Source organism: Diceros bicornis, chromosome 22 (assembly GCF_020826845.1).
Source record: "Diceros bicornis minor isolate mBicDic1 chromosome 22, mDicBic1.mat.cur, whole genome shotgun sequence".
Classification (NCBI taxonomy): domain Eukaryota; kingdom Metazoa; phylum Chordata; class Mammalia; order Perissodactyla; family Rhinocerotidae; genus Diceros; species Diceros bicornis.
Window position 1 is genome coordinate 4,067,607 of NC_080761.1, and position 17,107 is coordinate 4,084,713.

The following is a 17,107-nucleotide window of genomic DNA, read 5'->3' on the forward strand; positions in this document are numbered from 1 at the left end:
TTCCTGTGAAGAAAGATGAATTTCCCCCTTACTTTTTTTTTTTTTTCCCACCACTAATACTACAATTTTCATTATCTGTAAATGAACTAAGACAACTCATGGTCTCTTTGATCAACACTCTTCAATTCTCAAACTTGATTTTAATTGCAGTGATGTAGTCACAGTAAAAACATTTATGTATATCTTCCAGTTTACTAATTCTCTTTAGCTGTGTCTGATTTAATGTTTAACTGTTGATGGACTTGTTGATTTTAACAATTTTATATTTTATTTGTAAAATTTCCAGTTTTTTGGGGAACTTATATCTGTTCATTCCTAAAATTCTCGTATTGGTGATCTTTGTGACTGTTGTACCTTTTATTTCTTTAAATGTTACACACATGGCTATTCTATATTCTGTATCTGATGACTTCAATATCTGCAGGTCTTGGGAATCTAAGTGTCTAGTTTGTTGACTAAATATGTAGTTTGTGACTGTCATTGTAGTTTGCTTTCTTGTGTGTTTGGTGACCTGTGATTGTGAGCATATTGCTTCATCTTAATTAGTCTTTTGGGCTGAAACTGGGAATTTGAGAAAGCTTCCTGCAGGGACAGATTGTTTTTGCTCCTGCTGGTAGCCAGGTGTAGCCCCTGACCTGGACAACTTCAGGCTTCTTTGAGGGTCTGGGCTCAGTGTGCTACAGTGTCCCTCCACACCTGGAGTTTGGCCCGAGGCTCAGTTTCCAGACAGCACTGTTCTGCTATAGCCTCTGCCCTGAGGCAGCCGGATTCTGCTCTGACTGTCGGCTGCTCTGACGGCTGCCTGGCCCTAATTCCTTAGCACTCTGTACCAGGTCCTCCCTTTTCAAAGAGTGGATTTGGGGGACCTCTTGTGCTTCTTTTAAGACAACAACCTCTCAAATAGTGTGTCCTTTCCAGGTATTGGTTGTCCTGCAACGGGAGAATACAGCAGTCCCCCCTTAGCTGTGGGGGATACATTCTAAGACCTGAAACTGTGGATAGTGCTGAACTCTTATATATACCATGTTTTTCCTATACATAGAGACCTATGATGAAGTTTAATCTATGAAGTAGGCACAGGAAGAGATTAACAAGAATAACTAATAATAAAGTAGAACAATTAGAACAATATACTGTAATAAAAGTTACTGTAGATCTTAGCAACCTCAGCATATGATTTTTTTCTTTCCTTGTCAAGTGGAGAACTTGCATCTTTTCACTGAAAGGAAGCAAATTTTGGTTCCTCTTTGGCATATCCCAGTTGCCAGCATCACTACTCTTGTGCTTTGGGGCCATTATTAAGTAAAATAAGGGTGACTTGAACACAAACACTGCGATACCAAGACAGTTGATCTGATAACCCAGTCGGCTGCTAAGTGGCTGACCGGCGGGTAGTGTATATGGCGTGGATCTGCTGGACAAAGGGATGATTCACGTCCCGGGAAGGACAGAGCGGATGGTGTGAGATTTCATCATGCTACTCAGAATGGCAACAGTTTAAAACTTATGAAGTATTTATTTCCAGAATTTTCCATTTAATATTTTCTGACTGTGGTTGACCACAGGTAACTGAAACTGAGGAAAGCAAAACCACAGATAAGGGGAGACTACTGTACTAAGTCCTCTAAGTACTCAGGTGGCCATTGTTGGAAACATAAGTTTAGTCAGATCTTTGTAGTTTTCCCAGTTGTTGACTGAGAACATTTAACTTTGAAAAAAAATCTACCAAGCTGTGTTTGTGAATCATCCTTTGTCAAACCATCTATTTTTTTCTCTCCAATTAATAAAAATTTCGACCTGTATAATACAGAGTCAGACCAGCACCTTTCCCTGCCTAAGCCCATATTCACCTGTGAACAGCAGAGCCAAGTTTCAGAGTCTTTTCTCGTTTAATTATAAACTTGATGAGATACTTGTTTTGTTTTCTTTTGTTTTTTTCACTTGCACTTTGCCATTTAACCACTCCATGAGGGGAATCAAGCAGCAAACCCTCTGTCGTCCACTGTCCTCAGTGAGCGATGTGGCAGTGGCACCTGGGTGTGAGCTATCACTCTCTTGGGCTTGCCTGTCCAAGGCTTGACCCCGTCTGTGTACAACCCCATACATTTGTTTTTCTGTTTAATAATGTGCTTCTTAGAAAACAAACACTCTGTTGATAAAAGTTCTTAATATATTGTTTTATCAGTAGTCACTTCGCAAATAAAAATGACATAAAGGAATAGTAATTATAAATATATCAGTAAAAATGATGAAATCATTAGCATTTTAGGTTTTGTTCAACTTTAAGAATGAAGACTAGGTAGGTCTCTGTTTTCTAAGTGGGTCTTTTGAGGACATTAACATTGTGGCGTCATTCCGACAGTTAAGTGCCTAAACTCTGGAATCAGACTGCCTGGGTTTGAATCCTGGCTCTGCCACTTATTAGCTCTGGTCCTTGGACAAGTTGTTTAACCACTCTGAGCCCCATTTCCTTATCTTTAAAATGGGAACAACGAGCTCACATACCTGATTGGTGGGGTGGGGTTATGTGGGTGAGGGAGGTAATAGTGAAGAGCACAGCGCACTGCTGGGCACACAGAAACGCTCAGTGAGTGTGAACTGTTATTGGTGTTGCTATGAGTGTTTCTCTGTCTCCAGGTCAGCCTGTTCCATTTGGCCGTCGTCTTCTCACCCCAGACAGATTTGGTTCTACCTATAGCCCATGGCTTTGTCAGTTTGTCTTCTATTACGTATATGTTACCTTCAAAGTTCAAGTTTTAATTCTGAAACTGCTCTGGAAGGAAGCTCCAATTTTGGCATGGTAAATTTTTCAGAATCCTGCTTTCTCACGTTTCTCCCTCAAAGGATGGGGTCATTGGCTTCTTAACATTAAGAGAAGCTGTTGTCAGCTTCTGAGCACATCCTTGGTTTTCGGGACAGCTGGCGCTGGGCTTGGGCTGTCGCTTCTCTCTGGTCCCTGAGGAGGGTCTGGGGCTGACGCTCTCACGTCCCAGCCCTTCACTCCAGGGGACGCTCACGCTCAGTTTCTAGCTTGTTTTCACTCTTTCAAGTTTGCATTTCAAACCTGCTTTTTCCAGCCACCAAACCTCTATCCCAAGTTGAAAATATAATTTAAAAATTATAACATTAAAAAAAGGTATGTTAAGCCAATGGAATGGTGAAAAGGGAAGACTTTTAATTTTCTTTTGAGTTATAATGAAGGACTCAGCTTTAAGAAATGCTATTTGTAATCAGGAGTTTGTAAACAAAGCATATGATGGAGTGACAGTAAGTCAGGAAGCTAACCTGGATTGTCGGAGCTAAGATGACTTAATGCAGGCAAAGGTAAAATATGGACTGGAATTTAAATTGACAACTAGAGTTTAAAAAGCTCTGCAGGTGTTTTTAATCTTGCTGAGACATGACAGGTTCCAGTTCATTCTCACCAGCAGCTGGAACCAGCCCCCTGGCCCTGGGGCAATTACCATAATGTGTTTCAGCCCCAGTAGCAGGCCCTTTGATCCCACTGAAGCGGTAATATATTCCTTAATAAAAACACGAAAGTTTTTTTCCCGAAAACTTTATCAAATTTTCCCTACTCACAGGATGAAAAATGTTCTATTGTTTGAATTACACTACCGAGATGTAGCATAAAAGAGAAAACAGGATTCTGCAAATTGCTGGGGCCCAGAGGCCTGTCTGCAAATATTCCTGTCATTTACAGACTAAAGAAATCTTAGTGCAAAATTGATGCTCTAGGAATATGGGCCATATTTATCCTATGACTTTGGCATCCTGTCACACCACTGAGGCCTTGGGTTGGAGTGAGTTCTTGCCAGAGATGGGCATGATGAGATTACTTGAAATTCTTTGAAATCTGGAATTATAAGAGAGTAATGTGCTTGGGTACCATTGTGGTTGGTGGAAGGAGTATAAAAGTGGCCTTTAATTATCTGAATATTTGTGTTTATTTTCTGTATATGCTTGTGCATGGAATGGTAACCAGCAACACTTGTATACAAGGTCCTCTAAGTTCTGTTTGTGACTGCCACAAGTGTGCCACACAACCTTGGGCAAATCAGTTATTTTTTGTGTCATTTTCAGAAACAGGAAGAGACCTCTGAGCAGGGTTCTGGTCCAGGGTTTCCACACAGGCATCTCCATCCCTGGGGCCCTGGGAGCCAAAACATGCAGGACATCTGTCGTCTGAGTAAATGTGTACTGCACATATGTGCTGTTATTTTTCAAACGTACACAGATGATATATGATTTAAAAAATACAGAGTGGCGAAAAGCTACTGAGAATTCAGCAATGCTTTTAAATATCTTCACATTTTATTAACCCACAGATGCTAAAATCAAAACTTCTGTCGTGGAGGTTGACATTTTTGGTGTTAAAAGTAGTGTGGTTTCCTTTGTACTGAGTTAATGGAGGCTCTTGTAGTTCAGAACGTTAGTCTTTGCCAAAGGACTGTAAAGGTACTTATTTGCATGTAGAAATAGATTACGTTTCTTAGAAAAAAATTTTAATACCCTACTGGATCCTAGTGGTTTTACCTTCCCTCTCTCTGGGGACACCTAGTGGTTGTACTGAGAAGTGCAGCCTATCTGCGCAGAAAGGGGCCGTTCCTGTACTGGACGCCGTCTGTTGCTAAGGAGGACCGCTGCTGGTTCAGACTCCCCAGGATGGTAGAGGCCGCTCCTCCCCTCCTCAGGCCAGCCGGTGAGGGAGCATCCTGGTCGTCCACACTCATGGTAGATGGATACTGGGATCTTAGATCCAAGCTGTCTGCTAATTATGAATGCAGGTCAAGCTGGTTTCACTAAAACGTAGGATGGAGAAAACGTTGCATGATTGGAACCCTGGAGTAGGAATTTTAGCAGAAAATTAAAAGTAAAGAACATCCATGATTGTCCTGGGTTGAAGGCTGCACTCCAGTTTAGGAAGCCTGCAGGAAGCTGTTCTGTGTTCCCCACATTGGGTAGGGCCCCTCTCCTGTGCTGTCATCCCTCTTATCCTATCAGACGGGGGTCTCCCCCAGGGCAGACACTGGGGGCTGTGTAGTGTACTCTTACTGCCAGGCCGAGGAGAGCAGGCACTTGTAACATCAGGTTGAGTTTTTTAATCTTTTTATTTTATGGATGAATAGGATCATTTATAGTTCCCAGGGTTCTAAATTAATGTTGAATTTATTAAAATTGTAACCATTAAAAAAACTTAGATTTTCTCAAGGATTTCAGTTCAATTTATAAATACTGTCACTCTATTTATGAAGCCAGTAATTTTTGTATAAGCATAATAACGTTTACTTTCATCATTTGATTAATAGTTTATTAACTCAAGTTTAGCTGATTAAAATCTCCTAAACAATTTACTGTAAATTGGTCTCATTTACAATTTACTGAATTAGAAAAATTTTAAACATTTTACATTGCATTTACAAATGTGATTTATCGGATTTTTCTCCAGCAATTCCGAGCCCTAATGAGGCCCTAGCAGAGCTAATGCGCCAGGTTGCTTTACACACTTAAGCAGCTCTTTGAAATCTAATAAACCAAACTTGGAAATGTGGTAAATCAGTTTCTTCTAAACATTCAAATACTGTGTACAGGCTTATTCAGATTCTCTTACGTCTTTCAAATGAAGAAGATTGCAAGTCTCATATCAATTGCACATTTCACATTCATGGCCCGGTGGCGTAGTGGTTAAGTCCTCGCACACTGCTTCAGTGGCCCGGGGTTCGTAGGTTCGGATCCCGGGCGCAGACTGACGCACTGCTTGGCGAGCCATGCTGTGGCAGCGTCCCATATAAAGTAGAAGAAGATGGGCATGGATGTTAGCTCAGGGCCGGTCTTCCTCAGCAAAAAGAGGAGGATTGGCAACAGATGTTAGCTCAGGGCTAATCCTCCTCACACACACAAAAAAACCCCACAAAAGCCAACATGTTAGGTTCTCTAACTTCCAGACAGTTTTTAACTATCTTGATAACAAAGACACACATTGTTCTGAAGATTACAAAATTCAAGTTTGTAATTGAGTTTATTCCTCAATTAGCGTAAAAGCCTGATGTCCCTTATCTCTAATTTTTCTTCCTCTACCATCCTGTAATAAACATACTCAGGCCAAAAGCAGTTACTGTGTGGAAGGTTTGTGATCCGGATTCTGTTAGTAACAATGAGGGATTGGGGCCTGGACCTGGAACTGGGTGCTCAATTCCTGCAGGATTTGTCTGCGCACAACTGGGTGTGAGGACTGAGCCCCTTCTCGGAGTCTAGTTCTTTCTGCACTGTCAGTCGGGGGTTGTGCTTGTGCCTTCTGACTGGGATTTAACTTTCAAACCCACACACCTTATGCTCTCTCTCTTTCGAGTTTCATTCTCAGTTTGATTGTAAACTCTTTGAACATTTACTCACTTGGTCTAGGTGGATGGATTTTCACCCCACTTAGGTTGCAGCTAATTTTCTTCACTAGCCTGAAATGAACTCATTTCCTTACCTCTGATTGGATTCTACATTCTTTCCTGTGTATATGTATTTTCTTGTCTGCTGCTTGGTTACAACTTTGTAGCCATTTTATTGACAAGTAAGTGTCAATACTTACTGGTCAATGTTGAATGCCTCTTGAATTAACTTGGTAATAGGGTACAGGAGCATTATTGACATCTGGAATCCATTAATTTTAATCTCCTGTGTCCAAAGCCAGCAATTGCACGGCTGATTTTCCCTTCTGACAGCAGTGGTTCTCAGTGCTGGCTCACATTGGAGTCATCCGTGGAGCTTTGATAATGCACACCGCCGGGGCCCCACCTCACACTAAAGGAGACCCTCTGGCGGGCATTGTTGTGTGTTAAAAGTGCACCAGGTGATTCCAATGCACAGAGAGCATTAAAATCCACTGTCCTAACATAGCTGTTAAATGAAAGATTTCAGGTCATTAAAAAAAATCTCATTGTCCTTATCACCTTTTTGTAGAAACACTAACGGGAAATGCAGACAAAATGCAAAGGTCATGTAAGGTAGAAAGTTTGCCTAATGCACAACTGGACCATTTTCCTGTAAAAAGTCGGAGTTAAAAAGGAGACGTTTTAAGATGTAGGTTGTTAAATCTTTCTGGTATGTTCTTCTTTGGAGTGTGTGTGAGGTGCTTGTGCGCGGGTCCCTAGTCTGTGGTGAGGGCCCAGCACAGAAAGGCGCGCTCGCGCGTCTGCTTGCTTGGCGTAGGTTTCTGCTGATGCGCCCGCAGCCCTGTGTAGATACTACCACTCCGCTCGACGGCGGCGGCGGTGGGGCCGTCAAGGCGAGTGGAGGAGCCTTGGAATGCACAGCCGGACTGCGGAATTGATCGTGAGCCCCGTCCTTAGGATCGAGGCTGAGTGTGAGTTCATTGTTGCTATCAGTGGTAGAGTGAGAACGGAGGCTTGTGACATTTTCAGCTGTGCCTGGGTGATCCCTTCTTATGTCTTCTCATCTCCTAATCCGTAAAACAGAAGGAGGACTCGCTAATTTAGACAAGAGAGACAAATTCTGACTTTTAGATAGGGGGTGGGAGAGCGGATGGTCTGGGAAGAGGAAGTAAAAGAGCTGACAAAATTTCCAAGTTTCTGCGCTCACCAAGATGCCTTCTGATCTATAATTTGGTTTTCTGGGAGAACCTGCTAACTAAGAAAGGGAATCTTTGTGAAGAGTTGTTTTCAGTCTAGATATGTGCTCACTTATAAGGTAGTAAACTCATGGGCTGCTGTGTGGGTATGTAATGTGTGTGTGTACGTGCATTTGGATACACACATGCATGACTAGGAGGTGGGGACGTTCTGAATTCTGACCTGCAGCTGCTCTGTTTTTCTCCTCATATGACTCCTAGAGTGAGGGAGGAGCACTCCCTGCATCCACAGTGGACTCCTCTGTTGGCTCCCAGAGGCCCCTAGAACACTCTGGACAGGGAGCTGCATGGAATTTATGAGATGTCTCTAATCTGTTCAAGTTTAGCATCTATATGATTAAAATTCACTACCCAATGATGGTAAAGAGATGGGATCTGGAAAGCTGATTACAACCCAGCTCTTACACCTTCTTCCTGTGTATGAACCGGAAGGGGGCATGAATGATGCGGTTTTCTGTGGTCATCGTGCCGTAGTTGACTTAATTTTTTTTAATAAAGCCATAATAATGGTTTTTTATTCATCCATTCAGCATTCCGTGAACACCTACTATGTACAAGTCTGTGCAAAGTAACTAAAACATTTAGTTTTGGATTTCACCATATATATGTATTTTCCCCTAAGTCCTTTATTTTTAAGATGATGAGTCCTCTCTCTTTTTGCAGAATGTATCCATTGCCTACATTGGGATTAGTTGGTGGAGACTACATTTTCTCTGTGTTAAACTTTGTAGGCTTAAATATTTGGTAAGTGGGATTTTTAAATGAACTCATTTTAGTAAAATATGTATTTTAGAAAGTCTGATTAATGTTATAAGGGACAGAACAGGTGTTTTGATGTTATAATTTTTAATAATTTTACTTAAATCACTCAGTTCATCTATTTTCATGACACACTCCCTCCTGTGGGTCATGGGATGTGTGTCATGAAAATTCAAGGGGCCAAGAGCTGAATTGAATTCCTGTGTCCTCCTCTTATGAAGTGGGCTTCACTAAACCTGTGCCCCTCAGAGTGGCACCCACTCAGGATGTGGGAAGAGTGACTAAGAGCCTTCTGAAAGGCATGTTGGGGTCTCAGACATGGGATGCTATTTCAGTACAATAGTGTATAGTTTATTCAATAATAACCAGGTGCTGACTTTCTCTTCAAGCTTCCATGTTAGATTTGATCTACTCTTTTTCTACCCCAAAAGATTTGTAAATAAGAGGGATAATTCTCATCAAGTAACATACAAACTTGAGGAGAAAAACAAGAGGCTCCATAATTTCCGGTTAAGCTGACTGTATTTATAAAGATGTCAGCAGCTGCTGGCCGTCCCAGCTACAGGATTGACTTATTTTCACTCTTTTTTTCCTTTCAGCATGGCTGGGGGCTTGAGATATTCCTTTCTAACTCTAAGCAGCCAGTTAAAACCGAAACAACCTGTGGACGAAGAAAACATCCCTCAGGATTTGAAGGGCTAGAATCTGGGGCAGAACTGCAGATTGACTGGCAGACTGGGGCCTGGGGGCATCCCAGATGCAGGCATGTGAAGCCTGGTGTTTGGGTCCTGGGCCCCCCCTGGTTAAAGCATGAACAAGGGTGTCTGCAAAACGTAGGGAGAGTCTACCTCACCGGCCGCCGCAAGTGAGCCATCATGCCCCTGAGAAAGGTGTCGGCGAAGCCTGGCCACCCGCAAGTGCATCTTCTCAGAATAAGCCTTCCGAGGGTCGTGCGCAGGTGGAGCGCTGCCCAGGAGGCCGCTGTCCCCAGTCGGTGCTGCTGGTGCTGCCGGTGCTTAGGAGGAGGTGGCAGGTCGATGCCGTGACGGCGACTATTTTCTTCTCGGCACCTCGGTCTTAGTTTCAAAGCTCCCAGTCAAAGCAACGTGCCAGTGAGAACATTTGTTCCGTTTAAACAGACATGTCTTTATTTTAATAAAATCAGCCGATTAACTGCCAGTACAGTTCTTTGTTAGCTTTGATTCGATCTTACATGTTGGTATCTTTTCCCAGTCATCAAAGTAAAATAAAAAATAATTTGCGTGCTTCATGCTGTGATATTATTGTAGACAGGCAGAAGTTAAGTCCATCATTCGCTCTGCCTTGAAGGGTACAATTCCTCTTAAGGCTCATGCTGGGAAGAATTACAAAATAACTCAGTGGAAAAAAGGATGCTTGGTAGCCCTCTAAACATGTAAGTAGGTCATATTTCTTTCCTCATCTCCCCACCCTACCCCAGGGTTTTTCAGGGGGCTTTGAAATTCAGAGTCGTGGAGTTTAACCAAAGGCACATTTCCTCCTAGGCCTGACCTCCCATAAACACTGGAAGGAGCCCTGAATGGGTGCGAGTTGTTATTACTGTTATTGTTATCTCCATCAAGAAATGGCCTGTGTCCGTCTGGGCTGTGGTGCAGAGTAGGTAGGGCCCTAGCCTGGGAGGCAGATGCTCTTCCTTCTGGTCCTGTCTCCACTGCTAACCCACCGAGACCTTCACAGGTCACCTTGCTGTTGTGGCCTCCATTATTTTAATCCGTAAAATTGAACTATTATCTCCATGTTCTGGCCAGCTCTGACTTTCTAAGTTTCTAGAAGCTGAGCTAGATGTGGGGCAGGGCAGCAAATGAAGGAATGATTGTGTTGATGTGTTATTTCAATTTACTTAAAAAAATTTTTTATTTTTAATTAATAAAATTTACCATTTTAACCATTTCTAAGTGTACAGTTCAGTAGTGTTAAGTAAATTCACACTGTTGAGCAACCAATCTCCACAACTTTTTCATCTTGTGAAACTGAAACTGTGTACCCATTCCCCCCTCCCCCAGCCCCTGGCAGCCATCATCCTACTTTCTGTCTCTGAATTGGAGCACTCTAGGTGCCTCCTGTAAGTAGAATCACACTGTATTTGTTTTTCTGTGACTGGCTTATTTCACTTAGAATAACGTCCTCAAGGTTGATCCATTTTGTAGCGTGTGTCAGAATTTCCTTTCTTTTTAAGGCTGAATAATAGTCCATCACACGGATATACCACATTTTGTGTATCCATTCACCTGTCAATGGACACTGGGGTTGCCTCACTTCTCGGCTGTTGTGAGTAGTGCTGCTGTGGACACGTGGGTGTACAAACATGTCTTGGGGACCCTGCTTTCAATTCTTTTGGATATTAAAAGAAAGCTTATTTTCTGTACACACAGAACACCTCTGACACCAAATGTGTGAGGTCTTTCCCTCTCATTAAGCAATTCTCCAACTTGCTGGACACCACCTGGGTGTCTTACAATTGTGAATTCTGATACTGACTGCCTGGAGTTAGCACCCACAGATGGAGGGCACAGTCCCCCAAGACGGCCCCCACTTCAGATGCCAATCCCAAGTCCCAGGTGGTCACTGGTGCTTTTGACCAACCGGCCGTAAATCAGATTTCCTCACCCTCAAGTTAAATAATTTTCTAGAATGGCTCACAGAACTCAGGGTAGTGCTTTACTTTCTATTACCAGCCTATTATAAAGGGTACAACTTAGTGAAGAGACGATTAGGACCAGACACGTGGGAAATGGTTTGGAGCTTCCACGCCCTCTCTACGTGCACCCCCCCTCCCCACACGTGAATGTGTTCACCAACCCGGAAGCTCTCCAAACCCCATTGTTTAGGCTTCACTGTTCTCCACAGTGGCTGCATCGCTTTACATTCCCACCAGCTGTGCGCAACGGTTCCCATTTGTCCACATCGTGTCCAACACTTATGTTCTGTTTTTTCTTTTTTTTGCGGTAGCCATCCTAACGGCTGCCAGCTGATAACTCGTGGTTTTGATTTGCATCTCACTATTGATTAGTGATGTTGAGCATATTTTCATGTGCTTATTGGCCGTTTGTATATCTTCTTTGGAGAAATGTCTATTTGGATTCTTTGCCCATTTTTGAATTGGATTGTTTGTCTTTTTGTTGTTGAGTTGCAGTTTTTTATTGTTTCAGTTTAGTTTTAAAAGCCTTCTAGAGAGTGACCTAGGGCTCCCAAGATGTGTAACCACCTTCTCTTGCATCATCAACATCATTTCTGAAGCCAAGAGACCAAAACTGCTAAGATCTGAAGAATATAATCATCAATTCATTTTTTTCAGTGAGAAAACAAAACATATAAAAACAAGCTTTTGCTTTCTTCCATTTTTTTTCTAATTTTTATTCTTCAAATCTTTAAAGGAAGATGCTTTTGTGTTTCTCTAAAGTCTTAATGTGGTCAGTCTTTTGTTTTCATAGCCAGGATGCCTGAGGATGGGGGTTCTTATTTAAGTTTTTTTTTTTTTGCTAATCCAAATACCTTTCTTGGTTTTTTCTTAAATGACCTTTTCTTTTTACCTGGGTGGAAAGACTTATGCTTCCCTGTGTGGCCAGCAGAGGGCACCCTGGGAGCAGCCCAGCAGCCCTTGTAGCTGGGTTGAAACTTGAAATTTCTGCTACACCTTCTGAAGAACGAGATTCCCGAGGTGTGAGGTTGCTGGGAGCTCCAACCTAGCTTTGTTTTTTTTGTGTGTGTGTGAGAAAGATCAGCCCTGAGCTAACATCCATGCCAATCCTCCTCTTTTTGCTGAAAAAGACTGGCCCTGAGCTAATATCCATGCCCATCTTCCTCCACTTTATGTGAGACGCTGCCACAGCATGGCCTGACGAGCGGTGCGTCGGTGGCACCCAGGATCTGGACCAGGCCGCCAGCAGCGGAGCACGTGCACTTAACCACTATGCCAGGGGGCGGCCCCACAACCTAGCTTTTGAATAAAGGTTAGCTGAGGATGCTGGATGCAGAGAGGTGGTGGGAAAGGGATCCATGAGCTCCAAGGAAGCTGAAGAAGAAATGTGCCCAATGCCTCAGGTCTCCAGATTTCTTTTTTCTTATTAAAAAAAAAATCATGAAAACCACTCTGGATGGGACAAAGAAAATTAGTTTAATATCCTTGATGTTTTGCTTACTTCTGGCTATTGTACTGCTAATAACAATGACACTATTTGTTAACTTGGACTTTTTTCTGCTGTGTTAATATTTTTTCTATATATTAAATATATCTCAAGTACAGGAGCACTGGAGTTTTGTAACAGCTGAGTTTGCTTACAGAATACAACCTAGTTTAGAGAAGAGATATATTTTACATATATATTATATACAATATATGTATTATGTATACTTTTATTACATATTATTTTTATTTATATATATTTTCTTTGCCGTCAGGAAAATGGTGAACGGACACATGTCAATAATTTCAGAGTCTTTAGTTACTTTTTTCCTTTTGCATGATCACTTCAACTTCTTTTTTTTTTGGTGAGGAAGACTGGCCCTGGGCTAACATCCGTGCTCATCTTCCTCTACTTTATATGGGACAAAGCCACACCATGGCTTGATGAATGGTGTGGATGTCCACGCCCAGGATGCGACCCTGCGAACTCAGGGCCGTGAAGTGGCGCGCGCGCGCACTTAACCACTACACCACCCGCTGGCTCCCACTTCAACTTTAAGTCTTGGCGAGTCATTTCTGTGACTCGTGAGTCATTTCTGGTCTCTGTGCATGGGCATGCGTCCCTGTGACTACATTCTGAGCGCTGGCACTTGCCGACTCAGCTGACCAGTAGCTGCTACTCCGTAGCTTTTGGGAACCGCGGGCGTCCCGCAGCTCAGAATCTCCAAGGTTGCTTTCTGTCACCAGACACTGAAACACATGGAAGAAGAAAGTATGCCCCTGTAGGATGAAGCCGGAAGCCCCCAAGCCATTCCTGGGGACGTCCAGGGTCAGGAAATGCCACCTGTGTGGCTTCTGACTCCCATCTCCACTCAGGGAAGCGTCGGAGCCTTTTCTCTGCCGCGCGTGGTGCCCGGAGCAGAACGTCGGCATCACGTGGGGGCTGGTCGGAAAGGCAGAGGATCAGGGTGCGCGCGCTGAACCAAATCTTCCTTTTCCCCCCGGGGGATTTGAGAAGGCGCTTGGTCCCGACCATACTTTTAGTATTCTGGTAGTTATTAGAGCCTCTACTGGTTCTTGTTATTTAATATATGCATAAAGAAGCCTATTTTAGTACATTATATTCAGAAAATATTGTGATAACTTTCTTTTGGTAATTGGTTTCCTTTATAATTTTATGTATTTTATTTTATGCATTTAAAACATTGTTTGGACAAGGAGGCTGTAGCCATCCCTAGATTGCAATTGTGGCCCATGGCACGGAAATGTAAGGATTCTTGCTTTAGAGGGAAAGAGAAAATTCCAGATTAATATGTTTTCTCAGGAAATTGTTTCATTTTTGGCCTAAGTGTCAGTGGAGGTTTGCTGACTGAATGGGTGTAAATGAGTCCAGGGGCATATTTTGCATCTGCCATCTGGTGGCAAGGGGTCATTCTCCAGCCAGTGGTGGTCAGCTGTATGTAGCTGGAGGGCCAGAGATAGAGAGGCCATGGGAGAAGGCAGCTGAGTTTCACTGCCATGGCCTCCTCATTCCAAGATCAGAACAGAGATGTGGATCCTCAGGTGTGTCACAGCACAGAGCCCTATTCAAGCTCTGTGACTGCTTCCCTGGAGTGGGATGTGAGAAGTCTGTGAACAGGTGGGACGGCAGCGCGAGGAGCTCTGTGGACCCACTCCCCAGTGAAACAAGCAAAACTAGAGAAAACTGTAAAGAAACAACCATTTAAGTTCTCTGAAAATTGTCCCAGGGGAATGTAGCAAATGAAGAAACACTGATTTGAGAAAACCTAATAAAACTGGGTAGGAGCAGTGCAAGTCTGTGGCATTTGAGCCTTGACCCAGTCCCTTCCTCTCCCCTCCCTCAGCCCAGGCTGATGGAAGCTCCAGCCCCCATGCATGTGGCGGAGAAGATGGGGCTCCCTCTCTTCTCAGCACCCCATCAAGTGGTCCTGCATCTGCCTAGCAGGGGTGGGCCCCCAGCGTTTCTCATCTCCCGCACACTGAAGAGGCTCCGTTCCTGGTGAGTGCAGCTGAGGGACGGGGCCTCCCTCTCACAAGCCCACAGGACCCAGGCTCTACCCCAGGTGCAGGAGGCCAAGAACACAGTGTTCCCAGTCGCCCTTGCCCCCACTTGATTGTAGGGCAGAGGTTCCACGCTGGGGAGAGGCAAGCTGACAAGACCAGAGGCTGCCACCCTGCCCAGCAGCCAGAGCAGTGGCTCGGAGAGTTTGCCCAGAAGAGGCAGTCTGTGAGTCAAGAATTGAACCTTACCCGAAAAGATATCCGGCCTTCTCCCTTGGCTTCTGAGAGAGAATCCTAAACCCTTGGAATGCTAAACCTGAAAGGAATGTCGTTTGCCTGGGGACTTAGGATCATACTGGAGAGTCTAACAATGTATTTAGGATCACGTCTGGCCACGACAGAAAGACCAATAATAGGGTTTTGGGTGGGCGCTGTGGGTGATGCCTGGAGGGGCTGGAGACTGAGACCAGCCTCGAGGGCAATCAGTCATGCCTGTATAATGGAGCCCCAACAAAAACTGAACACCGAGGCCTGAGTGAGCTTCCCCGGTGGGCAGAACTCCATGCACATTATCACACATTGATGCTGGGAAAGTCGGGTTTCCTGACCCCACGGGGAGAAAACAATGGAAGCTCCACATCTGGTACTTCCCCAGACTCCACTCTATGTTCTCTCTTAGCCCTTGTGGCTTTGTGATGGAAAACTATTCTGAAAATTTGGCTTTTTGGGGGTACTGAAAATTACACGAGGGTGGCCATTCCTTTTTTCAGAAACTCCCCAGGTTTGGGGACTTTTGTTTGGGACAATTCCTCTAGACTGAGTTGTTCATGCATTCTCATCTCAAACTTGGGGTACTGGCTTGAAGAGCAGTAGGTGGATAGTGTTACCATGGGTGTAGTTTTGAATGGGATGGTCCAGTACTTGCATTATTTTATCTAGGAAACCAGTTGAGGACATTGCTGGTGTCTAGATGACTGGCATTTTCCAACTGTGATATTATTCTCCTGTTGTGATGGTACGGGGAGGCAGCAGTTGTGTGATGGCAGCTTCTAGAATCAGATGGTTTACATCCTAGCTCTGCCAATTTTAAAAAACAGATTTTTTGAGGTATTATTTAAATACCATAAAATTCACCAATTGTAAGTGTATGATTTAATGATTTTTTGGTAAATTTATAGAGTTGTGTAACCATCACCACAATCCAGTTTTAGAATGTTTCCATCACCCAAAAAAGATCCCTCATCCCGTTTGTAGTCAATCTCCATTCCCACACCTAGCCCTAGGCAACCACTAATGTGCTTTGTATAGAGTGCATTTCAAGCAAGTTTTGCAGTGGAATCTTCTCCCACTGAGACGTGAAGAATGTCACTCTCGCCACGTCCTCGTGACTACTGCGCGGCAGCTTGAAGTTCTCTTTACTAATTTGTGCTTGTGTAGTATTTGACTCACTTATTTTGCATTTCTAATAGTGTATGAGGTTAAATATTATTTCACACATTTGCACACTAGTTGTGTTTCCTCTGTATTTAATTTTCTGCCCATGTCTTTTACCTCAAGATGTCCTTGACTTTGTCCTTAACATAGTGTCCTGAATCTGAAATCCCCTTTGGGCCCATCTCTGGGCTAGGCCTTACCTGACTTGATGTCTCTCACAGTGCCCCCGGCTGTTATGCATTTCTGCCATCCCGTTCTCCCCACCCCCACAGCGGTGATGGGAGAGGTGACCTTGTGAACTTGCGTGCTGAGTGCTGTTCACCGTTTCCTCGCACAGCCCCAGTCCTTGCTCCTGCACCATCAAACACAGCCCATTCCAGTTAACTAAATGAATTCATCTCTCTAATCTGAGACCTTACACTTTCAGTCCATGGGCCAACTGTGTTGCACAGATGTGTTTTATTTAGTCCATGCACTATTAAAATGGTTTTTGAGCTTGTTGCTTTATATTCCATCTCTGTCATTTTAATAAAATTTTTTATAAAAATTGAGAAATTTCACATTAGAAACTGGATTTCTAGCACCACTTAAAAAAATCACAACTTGCCAACTGGGCCAGAATTTTCACAGGGCAACAGTCAGCTGGAGCTGAGGTCGAGTGGACAGTTTCCATTTTGTCGTGTTCTCCACCATCCCCTGTTGTGTCACCCATGGTGTGACCGAGTGTCAGCCTCTAGTCATCAGTGTGCTTGTAGTGCTGCTTTCCTTAAAACAGAGTTAAGAGGACAGCAGGAAAATAAAGGCTAAGTCAAGAGGGCCAAAGTTTCAAGGAAAATGGGACAGAGTGTATTTATTTGTGAAAGTAAAAATTGTCTCTAGTATTTGCCTATGTTGGAGAGTATAGTGTGAGGTGCCTGGTCCACATCATCCATTTATGTTACTTGTCTGATTTGTCTGCAGGCATTTGAGTTTTTGATCCCAGTTCCGGAGGCCCAGTTCTCAAACTATTTGTCTCCATGCTATGCAGAGTTGCTAGATGTATGGCAAGGAAACTTTTGTTACTATTTATTGAGCTTTAAAAATAATGTACT

The 17,107-nt window shown here is 43.5% G+C and overlaps 1 protein-coding gene across 1 annotated transcript in view; it reads left to right on the forward strand.

Annotated features, from left to right (window-relative positions):
- The window catches only part of SLC35D2 (solute carrier family 35 member D2), a 49,711-nt gene extending 40,045 nt beyond the window's left edge, over nucleotides 1-9,666 (forward strand). The window contains 5 exon segments of the mRNA XM_058565362.1: nucleotides 2,638-2,800; nucleotides 7,111-7,276; nucleotides 8,303-8,325; nucleotides 8,327-8,383; nucleotides 8,998-9,666. Of these exon segments, the coding sequence (XP_058421345.1) occupies nucleotides 2,638-2,800; nucleotides 7,111-7,276; nucleotides 8,303-8,325; nucleotides 8,327-8,383; nucleotides 8,998-9,100 (512 nt within the window). The 3' untranslated portion in view covers nucleotides 9,101-9,666.
- Nucleotides 9,667-17,107: the final 7,441 nt, after the last annotated feature.